The 16,635-nt window shown below is 42.2% G+C and overlaps 2 protein-coding genes and 1 non-coding gene across 10 annotated transcripts in view; 1 reads left to right on the top strand and 2 right to left on the bottom strand.

The window, feature by feature from the left end:
- The window catches only part of LOC106653825 (follistatin-related protein 5-like), a 170,711-nt gene that overhangs the window by 4,558 nt on the left and 149,518 nt on the right, over nucleotides 1-16,635 (bottom strand). For 2 of the 3 annotated variants that reach the window (XM_023462726.1, XM_023462727.1), the window contains 6 exons: nucleotides 5,614-5,758; nucleotides 3,631-3,852; nucleotides 1,294-1,508; nucleotides 944-1,211; nucleotides 353-516; nucleotides 73-196 (listed from right to left, as the gene is read on the bottom strand). In XM_023462726.1, the coding sequence (XP_023318494.1) occupies nucleotides 73-196; nucleotides 353-516; nucleotides 944-1,211; nucleotides 1,294-1,508; nucleotides 3,631-3,852; nucleotides 5,614-5,758 (1,138 nt within the window). The remainder of the gene's footprint in view (nucleotides 1-72; nucleotides 197-352; nucleotides 517-943; nucleotides 1,212-1,293; nucleotides 1,509-3,630; nucleotides 3,853-5,613; nucleotides 5,759-16,635) is intronic. The other variant, XM_023462728.1, reaches the window with a different exon arrangement.
- Nucleotides 3,124-3,217, bottom strand: Trnay-gua. Its single transcript has 2 exons — nucleotides 3,181-3,217; nucleotides 3,124-3,159 (listed from the first exon to the last, which is right to left on the bottom strand). It is a non-coding gene; the product is annotated as a tRNA-Tyr (tRNA).
- LOC106657400 (hemolymph lipopolysaccharide-binding protein-like) lies at nucleotides 10,069-16,385 on the top strand. Of its 6 annotated transcripts, none has more exons than XM_014378950.2 (3): nucleotides 10,069-10,106; nucleotides 15,315-15,720; nucleotides 15,823-16,385. In XM_014378950.2, the coding sequence occupies exons 2-3, from the start codon at nucleotides 15,328-15,330 to the stop codon at nucleotides 16,120-16,122; spliced, it is 693 nt and encodes a 230-aa protein (XP_014234436.1). In that variant the 5' UTR covers nucleotides 10,069-10,106; nucleotides 15,315-15,327; the 3' UTR covers nucleotides 16,123-16,385. The 6 variants fall into 6 exon arrangements, with proteins under 6 accessions (XP_014234436.1, XP_014234451.1, XP_014234427.1 ...); XM_014378965.2 differs by lacking the exon at nucleotides 10,069-10,106 and adding an exon at nucleotides 13,625-13,666; XM_014378941.2 differs by lacking the exon at nucleotides 10,069-10,106 and adding an exon at nucleotides 14,641-14,674.

The raw sequence follows: 16,635 nt of genomic DNA, 5'->3' as shown, positions 1-16,635 counted from the left end.
AAAACACGAGGCAAAATATAAAATTATCAGAAAAACGGAAAGAAGAAAAATGTAAGGCGCTGCCACACTTACTGTGCACGGTGAGTACGTGGGTCTGCACGACGTCCTTGTTGCTGAGCGCGTGACACGAGTAGTTGCCGGCGTGCACGAGCTGGACCCGCGTCAGATAGAGACTGCCGTCGTTGAAAATTCGTATCTGCAAGAGAGTTTCGAGTCAAATAAGGGTTAACATGCAGGGATACATGCAGTTCGTACTGTGTCCACATAAAAAATCGAATAATCGATGTCATCATATACAGGGATACGTATTCACTACCATATCGTATTGCGTGTATATAAATCTCTCTCTCACCTCGGGCTCGGACAGGCTCTCGAGATCGGCGTTGTAGCGCCGCCAGACCAGCGGCGGCAGCGGTGTGCCCGTTACGTCGCATTTTATCTCGACGTTGTCGCCGACGCGCGCCGGTATGTGATTGATCTCCAGGTTCTTGTCCAGCGAGACCACCGAGACACCTGCTTGACACGCAGCGCCAACCAGATTTATGGCTTTTCCGACGATTATGGTGTATACGGTGGTATGCCCGCGTTACAGCATACATATAGATGCGAAAATCCGTGACGCTTGCGGGGCGAGCTTTTTTCACTTCTGCTCTCTTTGGCAGGATTATTTTTTCAGTTAAAAGCTGTTATGTTCGAAAAAAAAATCAATGGCTGATGGGGATCGAGGTGACAACACGGTTCCTTTTTCTGTTTTTTTTTTTCGTCGGTGTCACACTGACCGATGAAACGCCGCTGATTGCGGATAGCGATATACGCCACGGAAAGCTTGGGAAAAGCGAGCTTGATTTATAGGATTAAAAAGAAAAAGAAGAAGAAAAATCGCGGGTCGGCGTGCGTCACGAATTTTCGCGCGCGCGAGCGCTATATCGGAGTTAAAACTTACTGTATAGCTTGCTGAAAGCCATGTAGAACTCGTTGATGTTCAGTCGGCCGTCGCGATCCGCGTCGTCGTAGCTGATCATGTGGGCGAGCGAGCAGCCGCGACTGAGCTGCTCGAGGTCCTCGCGCTCGGCGACGCGCTCCAGCTCGTCGCGCTCCAGGTCGCCGTTGCTGTTCTGGTCGTAGTGCGAGAACATGATGCTCACCAGGTACTCCTTGCTGTGGTTGTCCTGCGCCATCAGTCTGGCGTGATTGTACAGCAGCAGATTGTCCTGTATGCGAGAAACATAATAAATCGACATCTTTTGTTCTCCTCGTATACGTATGCGGAAAAAAGCGTGTCGTATATTATACCTTCATGATCTCGTACTCTTGAGCCGAGCAGTCGTCCACGTCGTAGCCGTCTTCCACCAAGTTCTCTTTGCTGTCGTACTTGACTTGACTGTCTCGTTCCTCTTCACCTCCGCCGCTGCTGCTGATGGACGATGCCGCTGCCGACGCTGACGTCGCGCTCGACGCGGTCACTGCATTGTGCAGAGGTAGAGCTTTAGGAGTTTCTTGATGGTCGTCTACGACAAAGGAGAAATAGAGAGAGTGAAAAAAAAAATGAAAAATTTCAATTATAAAACAACTTTTACGCGATAGGTCGAGCGCTCGTCTAGGCAGGTGTTGATGGACGAGAGCCCATACCTTGACGCAATTAATACAGCTGTATATACATTAGCCGTGTACTCGCAGACGCTCTTACTCTATCTCTCTCTCTCTAGCTTTGAGCAGCGTCAAAAGCTCTGCACGTGCATTGCATTATATATAGAGAATCGGAGGGAGCTTTTAACCTTTGCACTTTGCGAGCTGGATATGCGACGCGGCGCAGCTGCCTCGGTTATTATAATGCCGCTATGTGCCGGAAGCGAGCTTTAATAATCGCTCCTATCGAATTAACCAAGCCCAAGAGAAGAAGAGAGCGAGAGAGTGAGAGAGAGACAGAGCGAGAGTGAGGCTCAAAATTGTATTAATTATTATACAAGTTCGCACTTTGAGAGGGAGAGATTGTGGACAATGAAAGGGCTTATATGTATGCCACTGCGAAATTTCAGTCTTTTACACACAAGAGTCAAATGCGTATGTGCGTGCTGCGTGTATTTAGGTAAATCGAGCATAATATGAACAATTTAAAGCCCATCTGCAGAGTCGCGGGCAATATAATCTGAGACAATGAAATATAGGATTCAAGATTAAAATGCGTGTTTGTATATAGAAATATTTCACGTACAAAAAGAATGAAAGGTAAAAAGAGCCGTGGGGTCACTGCGATATTTTTCTGATTTTCAAAGTGATAATTTAATGAAAAAAACCGTTGTCCCGTCAACTGAAAAGCTAATTATTCTAGAAATCAATTATGTAGATGAAAAACGCATTTTTCGGTACACTTGACTTATTTTTGCTCTAATAATTCAGATCTAATGATGTATTACACTGAAATATTTAGTAATCTTAGTTTTGTAATCTTAGATTTTTTTTTGGCTGATTCAGTTACAGCCAAATCAATAATGGTTTACGATATATTTTTTCCGGCTGCGGTTATAAAAATGAAACTCGTTTTTCACGTAAATATGGAAAGAAAATTTATTATCAAATTCATCGTTTATGCGATTCATCAAGATCTTTTAAATAATTACTACGTATTATTCGACTAATTCAGGAGTTTTATGTTATTTAATTTTGTCAGATAAAAAATTACAAGCGTTTTTTGTCACGTATTAAACTTCTTGTAAACGTTAAAATGTTCACTATTTACATTTTTTTACACAAAAAAGGATTTTTGGAATAAAATTTCGTAAAAATGACGAACAATTTTTAGATTAAAAAAAAATGTGTGGCTTTTTTAAATTTTTATAAAAGATTTGCATAAATTATAAACAATCAATTTTTAATAAATGAAATGTTTTTCACACTCACTCGTAAAACGAGTTTCATTTTTGTATTTAACGGGAAATATTATAACGAAAACGTTACTCGTTCGATGCCTGAATACCTCCTTAGCCTTACTACAGTAACCAACGGCGAAGTTATGTTAACTTTTTAATCTCATCTTAGGAAATAAAAAATTATAAATTATAAAAAATGTATCAAAAAACTTTTGGTAATTCATTGAATTTATGAAAAAATTTCAAAAAGAAAGTATCCTTCGAGCCGGATTTGAACCAGCGACCTATGGATTTCTATCTTTGAATCAACCTACTACAGTCCACCGCTCTACCAACTGAGCTATCGAAGGTGTGGTGATAGAGGAGGAATTATTTTGAGTCATATTCAACGGTCAAATCCCAAGAAAGGACTTTCACTTTCGATCGGTATAGTTCCATAATTACTAAGAAAAAATGAAAATAAGAACACTTTTCATGGCTATTGCATAATTGGTTACTGATCGATGAAGATTACACAACAAAATTTTCGGTAAAAAATTTCTTTCAAACGTTTCTTAAATCAGAATTCAAAAAGAAAATAAAGAACAGCTTAAAATTTATCTCATCGGCTTATATTTAGCCTCATCAACTTTTCTTTGCTCCAGAGCAGACCAGATAACGACTCTCTTACTTTTCTCTCTCTTTCTTCGATAACCCTCTGACAGCTATACTTACATTCAACGACGAAGAAGAGAAAAAGAAAAAAAAAGATGCAAAAAATTACCTCGATGCAGGCATCTCATCAGGCGACTGGCGGTCAGCGGCGCATCAAGATGGCAGGCGGCACGATGCAGCTCGCAGTGATTCGCGTAGACCTTGCCGTCGCTCGCGCACACGGGCCTGTGGCGGCGGGCGCAGCGCTTCGCACAGACGCATATCGCCAGAGTGCCGTCCTCCGATAGCTGACACTCGCGTCCAGCCCCGCAGTACTTGCCCTCGCATGGATCTTTTTTTTTGGAAAAAAAAGAAGAAAAGAATTGCTCGTGGTTAGAAAGAGAATGCAAACATTCATATTGTAATAGCAGTTCATTAATTAATCATTCGCAAGATGCAGAGTTTCAATTATCAAGTAAACGGAGAAAAATGCTGACCCGTTTCAAATTAAGTGCGCTCGTGCTCTCGAACGACTCGGCTCGTTTTGAAAAATAATGATCGATGTAAAATGTAATATCGTGGCCTCGGAAAAATAATGGCTTTTCAGGAATAAAGAACTATAAAAAAAATATTAAGGGCGCGTGGGAGGAAAATTGTTCACGGATGCGTGTTCTATAATAAGCGATTTCGAAATAGTCGTAGTAACGCGCTGTGCACGGAGAAAAATGAAAAAATTCACGCGCGCGAGCACGCAGAAAAAAAAGGGAATATTTTTCGCGCAACAAGTGGTTCGACGCTGCCAAGAAAAGAATAAAGGCTTCCGCCATGCTACACACGCCTTTTGCGGTGGTAAGCTCGTCTCTCTCTCTCTCTCGTTTGGTAATGACATTTTTACACAAAATCCGGGTTTCCTTGCGACATCATTATACATAACATGGTTAAATTCGAAGGCACGTACACGCTAATAATATCGAGTTCGATTTGCGCTTTTTTTTTCTTTTTTTTTTTTCAACTCCACTTGAAAAAGTCAAGTGTCTCGAGCTCGCTCGTGCGACAAAAATTTATTAAGTTCGATAAGTTCGAGAGAGCCGTATAGCATCGGCACAACTGTCGAAACACATATCAATGCGACATATCCGATTTAAAATTTCTTTCTGCGAGAAACTTTTAGAAAATACTGCTGCCTCTTTTCGCTTCTCGCTCTCTTTTTTTTTCTTTCTTTCTTCAACTTGAATTTCAATGCAACGCGATGCATTTCTTTGGTGGGTGTCTGCGTGTATATTGGCAAGCGTATACAGAGCGCAAAAAAAATTGATTGACAGTTTTTTCATCGAACAAATGGCAAGGAAATGGAAGAAGGTTTTATATTATATATATACAGAATGTATTATGTTGTATATTACGCGGCAAGAACCCGTGACTTCAATATCTATGCTAATCCTCGATACATAAGTTGGGATATTGAATTTATGGTGAATCTATATAGATGCAAGCGCGCAAAAAAAATCGTAAGCATTTTAGCACTCGTGGCCTACTTTCAAGAGAGACTCGTGAAAAAAGTTGGCCTTTTGATTTTAAATATCTTCGATTTATCATCGAAATTGTATCTGATAATTACAAGTGATATATTCATACTCAATGATATAAATCGAGCATATTAGCGCGAGCCATGTTCATTTAAATGAGCGCGAGGTGCCTCCAAGCATCTATATAGAATAATTTAAAATGTTCATTCCAGTGCGCGGGTATTATTATATACATATATGGATATATCTCGTGCGCCTATATATGATGTAAAAGGCGCCGGAAAATGAGGCAACATTTATCACCGGCTCGGGGATTATAGCACTGCCTGCGAAATAGCGCGCAGGCTGCAGCGACGGATTCGGCGGCAGCGGCAGTGTCCCGGCAATGCAATGACAAATTATAATTAATTACTGCGCGTTTGTTTAATTTAATTTTTCATTAAATTAAATTGCTCTCCGCTGCGCTCGCATACATACGGGTGGCATGCGTGGCTGCAGCAGCAGAGCTGCGGGGGAGAGGTACGTGGTGTATTCGGAAGCGTAAATTTGGAAAATCGAATCGATGAGAAGAAATGCCGCATACTCACTCGAATCGTAATTGGTGGAGTCATTAGAGTCCGGGGGCGCTGGCGAGACCGGCGACACGTTTTCGACGCTCGTTGGGTCCGATACTTCCGGTGTCGTGCTGACCTCGTGGCGGCGAACCGTCAGATAACGATGACGTTTTATATGCTGAAACAGAAAAGTTCGATCGTACGTTAGAATTTTCCGATGTATTTCATTTATGTTTGTTTTTTGTTATAACAGAAGTTCTTCAGTTGGGTGAAGAAAATTTAGAAAATTTTCCACCGTCGCTTTGCATCCAGTGGGCTAATTTTTTTTTCAACGATTCGCATACACAGGCACGTAACACGAAGCCACGCGGTATTTTACTCGAAGAATTACATAAAACGTTACTCCGTGTGTACTCGTTAATTTTACGCCCTCTTTGAAAATATAAAAAGGAATTTTTACAGAAGAATTTTTCATTCTTCCTTCCACGTACGTTAACTTCGCGATAACTCAAAAAAGCAAGGGAGAGTTCGAGCTCGAGTTAGAGGGATAAGTACCGCGATAAAAAAAAAATGTCCGAGTGGAAAAAATAGTGAATATTATTCGTTGTACGTTCTAAAAGACGTAAAAAAACAGCTCGCTAAAGTTGAAATTGTTGCGAATTCTTCTTCATAATTTCTCTGCCTTTGTACGGCTCTCTCATTAACAAAGAATTATTGTGTTGCTATAAAAAAGTAATCGTTTCTACAAAAAAATAAAAAAAAAATACAAAAAGCTTATTCGTGATCGAAGATTTAACATTGCAAGGAAGAAAAAAATTACGCGAATTGGCAAGTTTCTCTTGCTAGTTGTATCAAGCGCTTGAGTGGATTTTATTGAATTTTCGCCAGAGAAGCCTCTTTATATAAATTAAATTTTTCATGTACCTGTAAAAAAGGTTCAATTATTTCCTTAATTTTTTGAACACTTTTTCCTCTCCCAAACCGTTTGAGATTCAGCTCGTGGAATCTTGCATTTAATATGTATAAAAACGGAGCGTAGCAGCAAAAAAAAAGAAAAAAACGAAGGAACATAAAAAAAGGTCAGAGAGATAAATGAAAATAGCTGGAAATAATTTTTCGCCGTTGTACAAACACAAAATTCAGCCGGGGCAAGGTAAAAATTTGATATGTAGCACGATCCGACGACAACCGAGTTGCCTTTTTTTCTCATCCTCCTTTATCTGGAATACAATTATTTTCCAAAGTTTTCTTTTTATCATTCCGAAAACGACTTACTTACACGAGTCAGCTCATTGTCAAGCCGAGGTATGCTACACGCTCAAAAGAGGAGCAGTAGCGGTAGCAGCAGCAGTAGGGGAACAAAAAAGAGAGAGAGATAAAAAAATCACTTGTATAATATGTAGAAGGGAAAGAGGAGTTGTAGGGTACGCAAAAAGTTTTTCTCCACGCCGGTATAAGTTTTGCAGGAAGTTATATATACATCGTTGGAGGTAACTTTCTTTACAATGGCTCTAATAACGCCTAGAGGCGCTAATTATTATCAGAAAGTTTCGCCGAATATACCTATGGTAACCCCTCTAAATTTTTGTCCAGATTACAGCGATAACGCGTTGGATGCAAAGGACAGATTTCAAGTTTGTTTCTTATGTCGAGATTCTTTTTTCCACTCGTTGCTTCAATATTTTTTTCCTTCTTGCCTCTTCGCCAATATACGCGCGTTACTTCGATTCTATTAGTCGAGAGATTCATTTTTTTTATTTTTAGCCGAGGAAAAAATAAGCGCACTCGTCCGCGCACGCGAAGTGAATTTCCTGCCTCGCTCTCTGCTTCTCTCGATCAATTTGCTTCGCCCGCGAGAGCTCGAGGTGAGAATGTGAGCCAATGCGCTCTGCTGGCGTTATATAAGCGAGCGATGCAGGAAATAGCGCGAGAGCGAGCTGGAGAAAAGCCTCGGCGGGCGATTGGCCTGGTTTCTATATATGTTCCGCTCCTCGTGGTATATATATCGGAGCTTGCACGAGCTTTTTCGACCACCAAGCGCGCTGCCGCGCTGGTCAATTTTAATTCTCCCGCATACGCGGGGGTTCATATACTGTTTGGCCTTTTCATTTCCGGGCTTTGTGCGGCGCCGACGAGCGACGCACGGGACCAGACTATACTTCGCTAATGCAAGCTCGCGAGGACAATTATATTCGCGGGCACGTATTGCGGCCACTGATAAAAGCGTCGGTGGATTTTATATTCTAACATATATAAACCCGATGAAAACGAATAATTTCGTGCATCATCTTCGGGTCGCTTCGATTCCATGCAGCTCCAAAAGCAGCTGCTTTGCTTAAAATCACAGTTTAGAAAGCGCAATAAAAAATGGGCCACGCCGCGCGTAAAAGAAACCAGCGCCGCCTTCTTCTTCTTCTTCTCCTTCTATAATTTTTTTTCTGTTGCTTTACCTTCAACGTTTATATAGCCCTGGGGGAGAAAACTGGAAAAAGATCGAAGTTCCCTCGAGGGCCGAGCGATAAGTATTATAAGCCGCGCGCAGCTTTTGCAGCTTGCGCTCACGTGTCTGTGTGTATGAGTGGGTGTGTATATATGTACATGTGTATGTGTGTGTGTGTGTGTGTGCAGGGACCGATAATCATGTCTCATGGCGCATGACCTCCTCCGCTCTGGGCGCTTATAGAGCTGCTGCTGCTACTACTGGCTCGCTGCTCGGGCTCTCCAATTCTTGACTGCAAAATTACAAGTGCACAGCCCAGTAGTCCTTTTCTTCCTCGCTCTTCACCTCCTCTTCCACATCCTCCTCCGTGTATAATGCGAGCCTCAGCTGCGCCAGCATGTGATATATAATTCGCGTTCGCACGCGCGTGCATGCGAGCGTGTATCTAGGTCGTACGTGATATACCATGTCAAGCTAATCAACTTGCCGTTTTTTTCTTTCTTCTTCTCCTCCTCCCTTTTTTTCTTTTTTTTTTTAATACTTTCAGAAAAAAAGTGCAGCAGCGTTGGTGGTGGTGGTGGTGGTAAGCCTTTTTTTCTGTTCACATCCAACCGTGCGGCGCGGGAAAATAAAGTTAGCTTACAGTCAAAAATACGTGACTTTGCGCTTGCGGCAGCTACTATGCGCGCGTGGAAGCTCATGATACGACCGCACTGCTGCATCGCCACCACCGCCACCCAATGCGTGTTAGCTAGTATACGCCTTGTTTTCGTACGCGCGTTGACTCTTCTCCTTTTTTGCTTCTTTTATACTATTTCGTTCTCACGTGTGCGCCATATGAACGCAAATATACGCGCGTACGGATGGAAAGCAATGCGCGAGGCGCGTATGCACACAACGGCATTTTTGTTTTTCAGTGAGATTTCTGAGCGTTAGATTTTTAAATACAATCGAACACGTTTATATCGCAGTTGTCAAAAAACGAGAGACAACGGAATCGTGTTTATTGTTTGTATTTACCCTTCGGGAAACCTCGTACGACTTTGTTTTTATTTTTATTACATATATTCGAACGTTGAAATAATACACGATGTTGCCGCGTGTGTTTACATATTATTCGAGCTCGTAATACAATGTTGTCTTTTCGTTTCATTCGACGACGGTAATAATCTCGGTTTTTATCCACTGTCGCTGCATGCTGATTCGATACTCGCGTTCAATTGCAAAAAATACTGTATATTTTCTGCGTTCGTCGGTTTCAACTCGTCAACTTCTTTGTCGTTCAATTCCTCGTTCGACCAAAGTGCGCATCAATTTATTACGAACAGTCGGAGTGAAACATCCTCCCGCGGGGTATAAATGCGGAGGAATTAGTTTAAAAGTAGAAAACGTGCGCGCGCCCAGCTGACACGAACTGCATCTGCAGCTCTGCGGTATCTCTATGTATCATCCCGGAGAATCGCATTATTCTCCGGGCGCACATATCGAGTTAGCGCTCGTGGCCGATGTAAAAAGAGACTCGTCTCTTCTGTATATCGTATTACAGCGGCGGCAAGAGTGCACCGCGAGATAAAGTGAAGGAACAATCGTCACTTTCATCGGGATAAAGACCTTTCCGGAAAAATTCTTTATCTGCTTTAGGATCGAGAGCTATACAGCTATATATATATATCCGGCTATTTTATTATCTATACCACCGCATTCGTGTATATATAGAGGACAACTAGTTCCGCGTGCCGAGCTCGAGAAAAACAATTTACTTTGGAAAATGATCGAAGCAAAGAGAGACCAGAAGTGTGTAGCGGAGAAGAGACAACTAGCCTCGTCAGCTTCGCTTAAAGAGAGCCGGCTGTCGAGAACAAAAGCACCGGCGTGTCTCTCTTTCTCTCTCGGTTTTCTTTTTTCCTCTCCGAGAGCTTGTGCAGCGACTGCACCGATGGTCATCGACGGGGCGTACTCACATATAGACGCGCGCACACACACGGACACACACGCTCGTGCGAGGTGCAGTGTCCTACATTTTATACGCCAGGCACTCTCTTCCTCTACAGTGAGATATATGTAGCCGAGTCTTCTTCTCACTGATGTAAGTATACTATTACTTTTATTGCTTTTCCTGGGATACGGTATAAAGGGATTTTATATATTGTTGGCATTTTTATTCGTACGTTTACATCGCGAGCTCTCGAGCGTACGTGAAATCCGTGGAAGAGATTTTCACGTGAAAAAAATACTGAATGATGCGTCGTGGGGTTGGACATTGGCTTGGGGGAATGCGCGTGATACGTCGACCACGACGCGCAGAAAAGGGAAGTGGATTTATCATACGACCTTGGCGTGATTAAAAATGAAAAAAAAAAAATAAGTAAACTCTCGCGGCGTACGAGACAATATTTAATAAACCCATCACGAATGCAAAGAAGATACGCAGCTTGCGTCGGCGGCAGTGTCAGCGGCTGCCTCGCGCTGTATATCGACGCGACTGCTGGCAGCTGTGTGCTTGTGAGGCTAATACCGTCCCTCGTATTCGAATATTTTATAAAACGTCATCTTGCTTGTAATAATTGCGCGCGGAGCTACCGTTGCTCTCGTCGTTTCACTTTTTTCTTTCTTTATTTTTTCTTGATATTTTTGTTTTTTACAGCGACACACCGGGCGCTCCCCCGTGGCTGTTGTTTGCTCTCTGCAAGTATACAGCGCTGTGCCGTGGTTAGACCGTTCAATTACCTACGTCGCCCGCGTTTTTCATTTTTTAAATATCTCACTCGAATTAAATTCATCTCTGTCTGGGTATTACATGTCATCCACTTCTTCTTCTTCTTCTTCTTTTTTTACCTTTCGTTAATTCCCTCTTTGTATTCGCCCGGTTACTTTGGCAACGAAAGTGATGAACTTTTTCCGCGACAGAGCTCGAAAAGGGACTATTTTTTTCCGTTCTTTTTTCTTTTTCTTTTTTTTTCACTGAAATGACATGACCGATCGACTGCGAGTTGTGCAGCTAGTATACGCCATAAGAAGGCAGACTTTCTCTCTCTCTCTCTCTCTCTTTCTCTTTCTCTCATGCTTACTAGACTGATCTTCGAGACGAGTTGGTAATCCAATTTAACCATGGTTCTGTATTATCGTGTGTGTGCGCAAGCATGAAAAAACATCGGTGCTGTGTGTGTGTGTGTGCGCGCGAGCGCGCGTGTATTGCTTTTTCCCTCCTTTTTTTTTTTCTTTTCGATTTCCCAAGCTAGCATAAGCTTTGGACCGTCTTGGCAAGATTTAGCTCCCATCCCCCGTGAGGGAAAATGGATGAATTGGGAAATGCGCGTCGTTGTATACGCATTATGTATTTTCTATATACGCGTTCTTTTGCGGAATTCGATTCTTTGAAATTTAATTCCAGAGATGTACGAGAAAAACAAGCGAAACGAAATTGTTTATTATCGACAACGAATAAATGTGAATAAATGTGCAATTTTCTCAAAATCTGACGGATATTAATATACCACCGCGCAATATTATCACTGCATTTGTTTACAAGCTCTTTCGCAAATGAAAAAAATTGTTTATCTTTAAAAATATTCATTTCCCACGTAAATAAATGATACATTTTTTTCTCTCGAGTTAATAATTTTTTATAAAATTGCTGCTCTTACAAGCGGCGCGCAATCCTAATGGCTATAACGCGGTACATATAGCTCGTTAATGCGAAGCGAGATAAATCCTGGAAACTGCATCAAAGACACAGCATTGATGAAACCCGCGCGTACGCGAGCTCGTTTTTCTGTTGCGCTCCCGGGCGACGCTTTCATCTTTTTTCTTCTATTCATTTTAATTTTTTCAACGCCATGTTCTCTGCTCCGGGCACAAAGCGTATATATCTTCGAGCATGAAAAAATTGTCACGAATCAATTCGCTGTTATTCATACAGCGATAATAAAATTGCCACCCAATTATTTTAATATCCATCGAGTTGACAAAGAACAAACGCCTGCATCATCTTGGTCGAAGTGCGCATGATGTCATATCAGTTTTCAAGGATCAGGACAATCCATATACGATACCGAGCGTGGCGCGTGTGCAACAACTGCTCCTTTCTTATATCGTATACTCTTCGGGCGTACTCCGGGCCGCACATTTTTATATCGAAATAAACTCTCGGTCGAAGGCAGCGAATAGCCCCACTGTATATAGCTCTTCAGAATCGATATCAAGACAGTCGCCGAAGAATTTTCGTCGATATTTTTTTTTTTTTTTTTGCTAGCATGCAGCCCAAGTAGTAAGAGCAGCAACTCAAGTGTACGCGCGCACGCGCGAGCGGGTGGGCGACGCGATTAAAAAAAAGGCCTCGTTTTTCCGAGTCGAAACACGGCACTTTTATATTGCTTTCGAATATTTCACGCCAGAATTTTTCTCTTGCCCTCTGCCCTGTTGCCGCTGCTGCTGCTATACTGAAAAATGCTCTCTCTTTCTCTCTTCTTCTTTCTTCTATATCCCCCGTGCTTCAGGGCTAGTCATCCTTTTCTTTCTCTCTTTCTTTTTTTAAAGTACGTTCGTTTACCACGATTCTTATCGAATGATATTTCCAATATTGTCGTCGAATCGCCCGAGCTGGGCAGTACGGGCAATAGCTTAAAGTTGCATGCGCGCCGCGTTGTTGGCTATTTATAACGTTTATTATCCTATTAAAGGCAGAGATATGAGTCGTCGTAGTTTTCAGAATCGATCACGTTTGACCGGGCGGTTATATTGCGGCGCAGACGAGTCCATTTCTAGCGAGCAAACGTCAAAGCCTCGTGCTCTTCGTTTCCAATGTCCGAGAGTTGTTGTTTTGAATATAGAATTAAATGGTCGTGTATACATAAAGATGGAGTAATTCAACGCAAGTGTACAAGCGCCGCTGTATATATCATTCACATACATAAATGCGTGCGCTCCGGAACACACTCCACTTAACCGCTTTTGAACGAACGGATCGAGGGACCTTGAAATGCCCATGTGGTTACCATATTTTACGCAGTGCTCTCAAAACGACGATTTTTTCTTTTTCCCTCTCTTTCTTCCTAGCGAACGTCGCGCAGTTTGGTTTCTTTCAATTCAGTATAGCGTATTTGTCATCTCTCGTTTCTCCACGAGCGTTGCGCGCTCGAGTTCCGGAAAAATTTGCGCAGTCTTTTCCGCGCGATAAGACACGCATTGCACGCATACAAAATTCCACGCGAAAGATCAATGAGCAAATGTGCAATACGAAAAAGTCGCGTGTTTCATTGACTCGGTCGAGGATACGCTCAATGGTAAAGCACATACACGGCAAGTGCTATATGGATAGCTCGTGGATCACACAATGGAAGATATGTTTTTCCTCGCTTTTTTCGTGGCGCGCAGTGTATACGTTCTTATTGGTACGATATACGTTAGCACGATGATGACCTATACTATGAAATCGCGGAGGCTGAGGATCTACGCTACCACGGCTGCTCAAGAGAGCGAACGCGGAGCGCGCGGCACGCCAAGCGTAATGGTTCAAAGTCAGCTTTTATACTATATGGGTCATTTGAGTGCTGTGAAATGATCATCGATGAATCATTTACTGATAAAGATTTATGTAACATTTGCTTGGCTGTTGCAGGCCCAAGTCACAAGGGCAATAAAAAAAAGGTAAAAACAAATGTAATGTCTGCTTTTAAGCTCCAAAACAGCCATATAAGGTTATGCATGTTCATTAGCTTCTTTTTTATTCCTTTTGAAAAATTAATAAAAACAACAAATTCTCATCAACTTAAGTGTTCGTTATATTGTTGTCCTTTCATTCTTGGAATTTAAAAAAGTTAATAGTCTTGTATTTTCAGGCCAAGTAAAGAAGAATAAAATTCGTACAGTGCCTCTTGTATCAGATCAACGGCCAACGCAAATACGTTTTTGTTAAATTTCATAATTTTTTTAAACCCACTGCAGTGCTTAAATCATAGGCCTTGTTCTGAGTATTTTATTATCAGAACACTTTTTAGAAGTTTTTAAGTATCCTAATGATGAAATTCATGTAAGCATAAGACTGATGCGAGAAAAAGCTCGAAAAATAATACAAATTTCGAATGCCGTAATAACTTTGAATTTTGTAACTCCGTTGTTTCGAGTCTTTCGGAAAAAGCCTTGAATTTGTTTTTATTTTAATTGCATTATGAAAACTTTCAATTTAATTTATACAACTCTGAAAAAACTCTAAAAAATATTGCGTTCTAAAGTTTCTCAATGAGTCCTCTTTCACATTGCCAAAAAACATCTTTTTTTTAACAATTTTTCAAAAATGATCCACGCACAATTTTTTTCAAAAAGCTAGGAGAATGACCCATATGTACGAGAAAGCTTCTTCTTATTCCTCTTTTTTTCTCTCTTCTTTTTTCTCCTCCCTTTCGCGCTCCACGTCTATAAATATAGATATGTTTATATGCGCGTGTGTATATGCTCGTGTGTATACATGGACTAGCAACAGACGTTGTATCCTGCGTGCCGACGACACACACACACACACACACACACACACACACACACACACACACACACACACACACACACTCAGATACACAAACGCTACACATTGTGTATAATAGCTCGCGCTCTGTTATAGCCGTCAGTCGATGAGTCTCTCTTCTAGCGCGTGCAACGCCTGTGTGTGTTTAGCTCGACATCATCATATTATATAGTGGCCTGTATACACTGCAGCCCGTATAGACTGCTACCCTATATATCTCGAGGCATCTTCAGTGCGATAATATTTATTTTTTTATTTTTTTTCTTCTTTCTTGCTTGCTTGCTTGCTTGTGCTCGAGGATCGATCGTGATAATTTTATTCGGTTTTCATTAAAGCCTCGTTAACGGGCGTGGAGTGCTCTGTGCTGTTCTCTCGTTGGAAGCGCGTTGATTGTTTTTCAATAAATAAACTGCAACCGATCGCGTTTGTTCGTCTGCCACGTTGAAAAAAAACACTCGAGTTATTCCAAGAGTTCTCGTTGGCAAAGTTCATCGATACTTTCCGCAGTCTTATTTTTGATCGGAAATTTTCAAATAATTTACTCCAAGTATGAAGGGTACATATATGTTAAAACTAAATACTTCTAAAAGTTCGATATAGATCATCTGCCTGTATTCGATCGACTAGCTGTAATATTCAAATCTCAAAACAGCCACTCCGCCCGTAACTTTCATTTTCCTTTGTCTAATTCTTCCGTGCGCGGCTTCGTCATCGTATACATACATTCATGCGCAATCAATCATAAAGAATTCAACATTTTGCCTACTACTTCCACAGAACGCAACGTACAATGATGCTGATCCAAGCCTCGATCGTTCTCGCGTGCGCTCTGCTGGCCCGGTCGAGTCCCACGACCACCGAGGCCGCATCGTCGTCGTCGTCCCCGGCGCCCAGCACCGAGATAAATCTCTGCCCCTGTGGAGGAGGTTACGGCAACAGTAGCAGCAGCAGCAGCAGCAGTTCGGCCGCCACGACCCCCGCGACCCCCGTGATCCACGGCATGACCTGCATGTGCCACTCGAGTCCGGCGCACGCCAGCCACATGCGCGACGACTACAAGTACAGTCCGGGCGTCGGGGCGCACAAGCTGCACACGAGGGCCGCCACCTGGAACGAGGCGCGCAAACTCTGCAACGAGGAGGGCGGCCATCTGGCCATCATCAACTCGCTCGTCGAGGCTCACGTGAGTTCGCATGCTTCATACATATAAATAACAGAGAAAATCCTACGAGCACGAGTACGAATTTAATAATGTCTCTGTCCCGCTACACGTATGTATATATAGGTGATGCGCGACATATTTCAAAATTCCGGCCCCGTGAAGGGTGCCTCGTACGCCGACTTGGCCTACGTCGGTATTCACGATCTTTACAAGGAGGGAGAATGGGTCAGCGTACTCGGCGAGTCGCTCTACAAGACCGGCTACACAGCCTGGTCGGACAAATGGGGCGGACAGCCCGACAATGGAGGTGGCAATCAGAATTGCGGCGCATTCATGAAGGACAGCGGCGGCCTGGACGACGTGAATTGCGACGTGTCTTTCGCATTCTTCTGCGAAATACCCATGACTTACATTATTCACTGATTCTTCGAGTTCCCCGACGTATATACTAGCAGTAGTAGTGGTAGTATAGCGACAAAGTACTTTCTGTGCCATTCTCTTCTTACTTTTTTGTACTTTTATTTTTACTAAAATCATCTATACCAAATAATATGTAATATTGTAAATGTGTAACTATATAATCACTTGTAGTACGTTTGACTGAACTTTATAATTTTTATACATTTTTTTCTATGGAAAATAAAATTTCGTAAAAATGCGAATCAAGCGAGAGATCGTACAACTTATTTCATTCGAATTAATTTTAATTAGTGCGACATTGCGATCGCTGTAAATCGCGAGTGTGTGTGCCGAGAGAGTTCTATAAATGCAATCTACTCGGCTGCATTCTCGATATATCTATTGCTTATACGTTCGCGAAGAAACAAGACGCAAGAAGATGAAGATGAAAAATGAGAAATTATCTCACGCGCGCGCAGGAAAACCGGTATTCGCGCGCGGAAGATGCTCGAGCGCACACAAGGAACGAATGCCTGC

Source organism: Trichogramma pretiosum, unplaced genomic scaffold (genome assembly GCF_000599845.2).
Source record: "Trichogramma pretiosum strain Unisexual culture from Peru unplaced genomic scaffold, Tpre_2.0 scaffold1, whole genome shotgun sequence".
Lineage (NCBI taxonomy): Eukaryota > Metazoa > Arthropoda > Insecta > Hymenoptera > Trichogrammatidae > Trichogramma > Trichogramma pretiosum.
Note: the sequence above shows the minus strand (reverse complement) of the source record. Positions and strands in the feature narration are given on the sequence as shown.

Excerpts from the sequence above, each read along its gene's own strand:
- LOC106657400 (XM_014378950.2), top strand. The coding sequence starts at position 15,328 with ATGATGCTGATCCAAGCCTCGATCGTTCTCGCGTGCGCTCTGCTGGCC. Across the intron at positions 15,721-15,822 it reads ACTCGCTCGTCGAGGCTCAC|GTGATGCGCGACATATTTCA; the intron begins GTGAGTTCGCAT and ends ATGTATATATAG.